Source organism: Nuphar pumila, chromosome 6, assembly GCF_984573655.1.
Source record: "Nuphar pumila chromosome 6, dmNupPumi1.hap1.1, whole genome shotgun sequence".
Classification (NCBI taxonomy): Eukaryota; Viridiplantae; Streptophyta; class Magnoliopsida; order Nymphaeales; family Nymphaeaceae; genus Nuphar; species Nuphar pumila.
Window position 1 is genome coordinate 62,162,193 of NC_143254.1, and position 9,276 is coordinate 62,171,468.

A 9,276-nucleotide genomic window follows, 5' to 3' on the forward strand; every position below is an offset into this window, starting at 1 on the left:
TCAATTTCAAAAAAATCAATTTTCTCAAGGATTTACCAAGTCTTTCTCAGGATTGGATTTTCTCAGAATTCTAAATTTTCAAATGAGTTTTCAAAGCATTTCTCAAGTTCGAATCAAGATTTTCCAATGTTTTAAAATTCTTAAATCTCAAAATCCCAAGTTTTCAAAAATCGACTTTCTCAGATTTCCCATTTTCTTGAGAATCCAGTTTCCTGAGAATCTATTTTCCATTTAAAAAATCATTTTCCAATGAATTTCTTGATTTTCTCAAAAAAGCAATTCCAAAATTCAAAATTGATTTTCTAAAGTTCAAATTTTCCTGAGAAATTACTTTCCAATGCAAATTTCTGATTTCCAATGAAATTCAATGATTTTCCCAGGAATTCAGTTTTCAAGTACTTTTCCAATCAATTTTCAAGCATATTTCAATTTTCCAAAGCAAACATTATATTTTCTCAAACATTGCATTATTTTCAAAATTTCATAGCACAAGCCTGATTCTCTGTGCATTCTAGGAAAAATAGAGCATAATTTAGATATTTGAGTCAAGTTAAAGCACGTAATTGATCCTTGGTTCAATTACCCCTGGTAAAGGAGCCAGGAACGGTTGAACCTCGTACCGACAGGCGGATCCCATTCCACGAAATTTTCCTGCAAATTTTTAAAACGGAGGCAAGTTAATTTTCAAAACAATTTTCAAAACTTTGGTCGAGTTTGACTCACGAAATTCGTTTCTCTCTTGCAAGGGAGGGGAAAATTTTTTCGATGATAACAATTGGGCTCCACCAAAGAATGTTAGCGAGATCAGGAGTTTTCTTGGATTGGCAGGATAATTCAAGACTTCTCCAGAATCGCGATGCCAATGATGAAACTCTTGCGAAAAGGTGTGAAGTTCGATTGGAGCGAAAAGTGTGAGGAGAGTTTTCAGATGCTCAAGACAAAACTGATTACAGCCCCTGTACTGGCGTTACCCTCGGGAAGCGGTGGATTTGTGGTATACACTGATGCTTCGGGTACTGGATTGGGCTGTGTATTAATGCAACATGGCAAGGTCATAGCTTATGCGTCAAGGCAGTTGAAGACACATGAGAGGAATTATCCCACACATGACCTGGAGTTAGCAACAGTAGTGTTCGCTCTTAAAGTATGAAGGCATTACCTATATGGTGAGCAATTCAAGATATTTACAGATCATAAAAGTTTAAAATATTTGTTTTCACAAAAAGAATTAAATATGAGACAAAGAAGATGGCTCGAATTCATAAAGGATTATGAGTTCACCCTTTCCTACAATGCAGGAAAAGCGAACGTCGTAGCTGATGCTCTTAGTCGAAAGTCGGGCAGTGGGTTGGCCAGTTTAATAAATATAGAATGGAAGTTGATAGAAAACCTTGCAAAATGGAGTTCATTCACAACAAGCTCCAGCACAATAAAGGTGAATAATCTCACTATACAACTAGAATTCAAAGAGAAGGTGATAGCGAAACAGAAGGAAGATCCTCAATATGGGAAGATGGAGACACTGGATCAACAAGAAGATAATGAATTCAGGCGAAAAGAGGATGGAAGCATATGGATGCAGGAAAGACTATGGGTTCCCAGCGACCCGAAGTTGAGAGAAGAATTACTAGGTGAAGCCCACAAAATCAAGTACACCATTTATCCGGCAAGTACAAAGATGTTCAAGGATCTACAACGCGGATACTGGTGGAATGGAATGAAGCGCGATGTCGCTAGGTACGTCGCGAAATGCTTGACTTGTCAACAAGTCAAGATTAAACACCAAAGACTCAGGGGTATGATTCAATTGATGGAAATTCCTCAATGGAAGTGGGAAAGCATAACCATGGACTTCGTAATGGGATTACCCCACACACGGAGAAACCATGATGCCATTTGGGTCATCGTCGATAGACTAACCAAATCGGCGCATTTTCTGCCGATGAGGAAGGGTCAATCATTGGAAAGCTTGACAGAGTTGTACATTCAAGAGATAGTCAGATTGCATAGAGTACCAATCTCCATTATTTCCGATCGAGATCCTCGATTCACTTCTCGATTGTGGCGACAACTTCAGTCTGCGCTAGGTACCAAATTAAAGTTTAGTATAGCTTTTCACCCCCAGACTGACGGACAATCAGAAAGGACCATACAAACATTGGAAGATATGTTGAGGGCTTGCATGTTGGACTGGAAAGGTAAGTGGGATACTCACGTGGTGCTAGCAGAGTTCGCGTACAACAATAGTTACCATGTAAGCATCAGAATGGCATCGTTTAAAGCTCTGTATGGGCGACCCTGTAGATCGCCAGTACATTGGAATGAGGTGGGAGAAAGAACAATTGAATCCCCAATAATACTCCAACATTATACCAAACAAATCCAAAAGATCCAGAATAGACTGCGTGCTACTCAAAGCCGACAAAAGAGTCACGCGGATCAACGATGTAGAGAGCTAGTGTTCGAAATGGGAGACCTAGTATTTGTGAAAGTATCGCCAACCAAGAGTGTTTTTAGGTTTGGCAAGAAGGGAAAGCTCAGTCCTCGATATGTAGGGCCATTCAATATAGTAGAGAGGATCAACGAAATGGCATACCGAGTGGAATTATCTCCTCAATTCGCAAACATTCACAATGTATTCCATATATCGATGCTGCGAAAGTATGTACCAGATTCCTTCCATGTGATCCAATTCGAGGATCTGCAAGTATAGGATGACTTGACGATAGAGGAGCGACCCATGGAGATCGTAGATCATCGCGAAAGAGTAATGAGAAATAAGACCATCACACTAGTTAAGGTTCGATGGCAACACCATGGGCTCGAAGAATGTACCTGGGAGCCCAAAGAAGCAATGAAAGAGAAGTATCCTGATTTATTTGTGTCAGACTTGTAACGAATTTCGCAAATAAAATTCATTTTAGGGGGAAAGGACGTAAAACCCTGTAAAATTCAAGTCTTTTCAATAAATAAATAAATGAAGAAGAGTGGTTTTCAATTTTTTTTGCAATATTAGAATACCATAACAATGTGATTCGGACCTTCTAGGCAATAAACTTCAAGTTCGAGTAAGAGCGCTACAAACCAAGAGATATGCTTAAAAAATATTAAAAGAAGGAGCAAGACAACAAGAAAAGTAATAGCGTTGTGGTGAAGTGCGTGGCCATAGGGAACGACGTCCTAAGTTTGAAGCCCTTGTATACGGAAGAGATTAGTAAAAACATCCTTTTTGACTAAAACGAAAAAAAAGGATAAGGCAGTTTTAGTCGTAGAGAAGTGCAACCAAGAAATAATTGGTGCACTGGTGAGGTTGGTGGCCTCTAAGGGAGGAGAACCCTGGTTCAAATCCCCCTTTGGCGTCAAGTTATTTTTGACAGAAAAATCTTTTTTGAAACGGTTGGGAATTCAAAAAGGTTTACCATAACTCCTCAATAAAGAGGACATCAAAAGGGAAAGGAGTTTGCTTCATAGAAAAGAGGGCTGAATGATCACCCAAATTTGGAAACTCCACCAGATATTTTGGGAAGACTCCCTTCCCACATTTTTTTATTTGGGAAGGGAGGGGTCCAAGGTGAGGTAGGTGAAAAGACTTCACGTTTTTTTTTTAAAAGGAAAAGAAGAGTTATGCCTACACTAATGAATTCTTTTACAAGAAAAGGAAAAGAAAACGTTTTTGGATGGAGGCTTTACAAAAACGGGGGAGAAGGAAAAGCCTTTCCTCTTCTCCCACCGAATTTATGTATAACCCTCACCTATCTTTCAAAAAAAAAAAAAATAGTCGAGCTATTGGTGTTCCGTGGTGTTGGAACCATCCTTGCTCTTAGCTACATCTGACAGAGCGCAGGCCTGTGGGTGTAGGGAGCAAAGGTTAACCTCCGGTCGATTTTGTGGATTTTCTTCTTTAAAGAGGTAGGTGTATTGTTCCTAGTTACTTACGGGTATTGCCATGAAACAGGTGTGTACGTGTTTGTCGAAATCAGATATTGAGACTAGTACACAAGGAAAATAGTTGTTGTTATCTCCGTAACCTGCTAAAACGAAGTAGTAGTATAGGATTAAAAAACACTCAACAACGTGAGAAAAAAAAACATATAACAATAGGACTTGCGTGTTATACAAAAAATTTAGTAATTTAGCATCCAATAGTTTTGTAGTTATTGGATATCATGTTACAGGAGCAATGAAATAACTGATCATGATATATTTCATATTGTGTTGAGGGTTTTTTTTTATTGAATGGGTATCCACTACAGGGTTGTATCGAGTTTTTTTTTTACCATAAAGAGCATCGATCATGTTGCTTTACTATGAATATTGTCCGAAAATTTTGTGACCACCGTGATAGAAAAGAAGAGTGTTAAGGTATGCAGCTATTTGTTAAACTCAAAAAAAAACAAATCGGGTCAGACCTACCCCTCTGTCCTCATATGTTACTGTTAGCGGCTGAAGGAGAAGGATGATCAAATATGATTGTGTTTTTTTTTCATCGTGGTATGTTTGTTCCTGTTTTCCTAGTCCATCAAGCTGCCCTGGTAAGAAATTATCTTTCCAAAAAAAAAAAAAAGGGGTCTTTAGTTACAATCTTGAAAAAAAAAAAACAAATGGAAATATGTTATCCCTTCTACCAAACTTCCATGGCTTTGAATACTCTTGCTGGATTTGCCGGATGAACAGAGCCCATACACCCGTAGTAACTTTGATATGACTCGTATCATCTAAAGTTTTTGTTCTAATGGTACCTAAGAACTGCTCTTGATATTTACATTCTTATATGGTACATTTTTACATTGTGCAATGTGCGTCTGACAATGACCTCTTGGAATTTTGTGAGAAATTGTCCTCTTACAGTGCATCCTGCATGTGCTTATGTGGTACTTATGAAGAACTGAATTAGATTTATAAATCATAGGAGCAATTTGGATCATCTCAATGACCACATAGATATCTTAGATATAGTTTGTTGAGGATTAAACCTTGAATGGTATTTTTTTTTTTTCAATGTATTGAAGCCCATGAAACACCTGCTTATATGACACAAGATCCAGTTTCTTCTAAACAAATGTTGTAAATCACAACCATAGGGTCAGATCTACAGAAAATTCTAAAATGTGTGAAAAAGGTGAATAATAATAGTATGAAAAAAAATAAAATAAAAATGAATGATAATAGTTCAGGGCCTTCATTAGTATCAAATATTTACCCTACATGTTTTTATACATCGACACCCCGATTTTTCTTTTATTGTATAACTTGGTCCTTTTGCCTAAACCGTGTATTTGTGGTTATGGGTCTTCATGGTTATTGACTATGAAAGAGGACAGAGTGCTCGCTCACCCGAAAGAGGCAGTAGCGCATGGCTCGTGTGTGGGATAAATCAAAAATTTAGGTACATGTCAAGTGAGACAGGTGAATCAGGTGAAGTACCTGGCAAAATAAGTCTTTGTTGGGTTAGTCGAGCGTATGATGAATGAGAAACTAAAGAAAGACAATTAAGGTGAGAACTGGGTATACTAAAAAATAAAGAGGTATATGTTACTGGTATCTCATTGGGTGTCTGGGTACACCATGGTGGTGTATGTTACTGGATTCTCGGGCTCTGGGTACACTGGATCACAGTGTATGTTACCGGACCCATGGTCCACTTTAGAGAGGGTGGGTGGTACACACTCCGTGGGACATTCTTGTGTTGTGAGAGCAAGGCGTCTCACCCGGTCCCCAGTCCTCGGAGTTAGGGGACCAGAACCACCAGTGAATCCTAGGTGGTGGGTCTGAGTCTTCTACAAAAGAGTTATGGGTGCATCGAATGTTAGTTTTTGCCAATTTGGGATCTCTCTCGGTCGAGCACCGCGCCCCTTTTGGATATCCGTACGGCTAGATTATACGGGTTATATGTAATGAACCCCCGTATAATCTCGGTCTGCTACGATGTCGAATGTCTGTGCGTACCCACAGGGTAAGAATGAAATGAAGATTCAAAACAATAAATATGGTAATAACTAATGAGACAAATAGGGGTTCAAGTGGAACAAAACATAAAAAGTTGAGATCATAGGGTTTCCTACTCAGAAATCATATTAGACATGATGGCCTTAGAAAGCAAAGTCTTTTTGCATAAATATTAAAATTCTTTTAAGTTGTATCTCCCACATACCTGTTCACATGACACTACACATATGTATTTAGGACTGTATCACTTACTTAGATAGTGGTAGTCTAATTCCTTTGTGGTTTACTGTTTTCAGGTGAAGCTATAAATGCACAGTCAGAGTGAGGGCGGCGACATCGTCAAGCGATCATGGCACTACTACTTTTTTGTTTAATGTTTCTGGACATCTGAACTCGATGTAATAAACTTTGTTATGATGGAATAAGATTGAAACTTTTGGTAACTCCTCATTTATCTAGTTGAAGGTTTTTTTTATTTATATAAAAAAAAATTTGTTAGATTTTTCATAAAAAAAAATAAATGGGGTGTTACAATTCTTGCAGGAGGGATACAGTAAGTACCCCCCCCCCCCCACACACACCTTTTTTTTTTCTCGCTCTTTGATTTTTCTGATTTCTTTGGATTTTCCTGTTTATTTTCTTATTTAAAGCACCCCATGTGATATCGATTTGCTTATAGCAAATCGATCCACAGTAGGGCAATATTAACGGAATCATCTGATTCCAACAATTTCTTTCCTCTTTGTTTTTTTTTTATTTTTCTTTTTTTTGGAATTTCTTTGGTTTGTATAAATTAGAATTGATACTCCCATCGTTATTTTGCTCTCATTCTGAGTTGTCTATGAACATCCATGTATTTTGCATTAGCTTGTCTCACTGGCATCGATGGTCAAATTCAGCATTATTACATTCTCTAGTCCCTTTTCCTAAAAAAAAAAAAACATGTTAGTTTCATTTTATTTTTTTTCTCTTTCGTGGTTTCGTTTTGCTTTCAGATATGTTGGTTTGAATTCATCATTTTAGAAATGGTATTTGTAAGATCGATTATATCCATTAGTCCAGCATATTTTGCACATCAGATCACATTCATTGAGATCAACCACTCTGTTGATCTGTAGTTTCCTGCAATTGACTCATTGAGGTTTATCTAGAGCGTCTGGTGATCAAATCCACCTGCATAGGTCTGTTACTATGATCTGCATTACTATTAATCTGATCTTCAGTAACCCACCGTGATCTGCATTTAATATTTGAAAAACTGGATCGTGGGGAATGCAGATCGACTCGATGTAATTCAATCTGTAACGCAGGGAATTCATTGTAAATCCCAATCGGGTTCATGGTCTGAATTTTATATTTTTGAAAACACTTACTAGTGGAAGAGTAAATCGTGGAAACAGTTTAGGCACTCCCAGGGAATATAAAACTTACATTGCATAAATCCATTTGTTGTGTCCCATGGGTGTCTTGTTTTTGCATCATATGTGTAGGATTGTTAAGGCAGTTAGTTTACTGAGGTGTGGTCTGGAGATTCAGATTAGCTGAAGTTATTCTTCCTGTTTGCCACTTTCAATCCATATGAATTTGCGTGGTTTTGATTTCCCCTTGGAAGTTTGTGAGTAAAAGCCCACATCATATATAGATGAATGCTCTGGTCTCTTATTGCTAAAAAAAAAGCAATGTCTGATATGCATTTTGCATGCATCTGTTAAATATAATCTTTGACATGTTTAATGAACTGTGGTGTCATTAGAAATCGTTTTGTTCTCTTTTCTTTTCCATTTTTGGGTTTAATGTCTTCCTCTTCATTTTAGCATCTAATATATTGTAATCTCATCTATATATGATAATCCAACATGTGGCTCATACTTTCAGTCAGTTTATCATAACCTGTTTTCCTGTAACTTGGAAGGACGATCGCAAGTACATATGCTAAATATCGATGGTATTTGATAACAGTGGCATCATCTGATAGCCTTTACATTATAATTTGATGGTATTTGCAGGGGAACTTTAGAGTAAAAAAAGATGGGATCCAATACGGTATCATGTATGTATTAGTTCTAAAAAAAAAAATCAAAGAGTCTCACTGGTGATATGGGTTTCATGTTTTCAGTTATAGAAAGTCAATTGCATTAGGTATCTTCTCTGAGATTGTTTTCCATTAGAATTCCAAAGCTATGACTTCCTCTTTTATTCCCTTTTAAGCATTTCAATAGCCATCATCCCAGTCATCAACACTTTGCAATCCATTCACAGCACTCCACTGCTGTATATACACTTGTGTTTCCTACAAATTGTACTGTTCACATTCAATCACCTGTAGCTACATCTGCTGCAACGATTTTTTTTTTTGAGGTTTAGTACTCACTTCTACCTCATCACCCTGTAAGTTCCTAATGCCCAACACCTTGCTGCTACCCCATTACATTTCTATACTACACCTATTGTCATTTCTGTTATCCCTTTTCCATGGCATTCATCTGTGCACCCACTATGCCATACATCTCCATACTTGCCTGTCATCTCTCTATCACTGCACTATTCTTGCGTAGAATCCTCATGCCAAATACCTAGTGATTCAGCACCAGTTGTAGCAGTTTCCAGCAATTGCACCTTAGTAACTCCCCCACTGTCACACTAATGCCCACTTCTTAACACCCCTGGTCCATTTCATGGATCCAACCTGCGTCACGGTATCAACCCCTTGCATTTTCCTGCCACCTGATGGGCTCCATCCACGGTACCTATCACCCCCTACTCCCAGCGGCATCTCTAGTAGCATCGCTTTCCCCAGTGCAGCAGCCCAATGGGCTGCGGTAGTCCACCTACCCTGTATCTATGTCATATATATATATATATATATATATATATATATATATATATATATATATATATATATATATATATATATATATATATATATATACGTGCATATATTACTTTCCCTGCACCGTCATACGTGTCCTAGCAGATGTAGTCCCATTCACTATATACATTTTCCGTAACATCCATCACCTGTATATCACACCATTGTTCATAGTACATCTTCTGGTGGTCCATTGCAACCTTACCACACTTGCACTCTCATTCTCAACATTTGTCTCATTACAGCCAACCCTCATCTCACAGCCACCCAGCCTTACATGGCCACCAACGTATGCTCTAGTGAATGATGGTCTTAGCCATACATATTAAAATTTCCATTTTGGCTGTCATGGGCAGCCGATGCAGAGTTCAGTTATTGGAATCATTTATCATGTCTTGTAGCAATCGAGACATTTGCAAACCGATACTTATTTTTCCTGGCTTGGTATTGGAATCCTTCAC

At 38.0% G+C, this 9,276-nt stretch overlaps 1 protein-coding gene across 1 annotated transcript; it reads left to right on the forward strand.

Annotated features, from left to right (window-relative positions):
- Positions 1 to 856: 856 nt before the first annotated feature.
- Positions 857 to 6,246, forward strand: LOC149834895 (uncharacterized). The gene is made up of 3 exons (XM_090009481.1): positions 857 to 1,013; positions 1,299 to 1,737; positions 6,243 to 6,246. The coding sequence occupies exons 1-3, from the start codon at positions 857 to 859 to the stop codon at positions 6,244 to 6,246; spliced, it is 600 nt and encodes a 199-aa protein (XP_089865607.1).
- Positions 6,247 to 9,276: the final 3,030 nt, after the last annotated feature.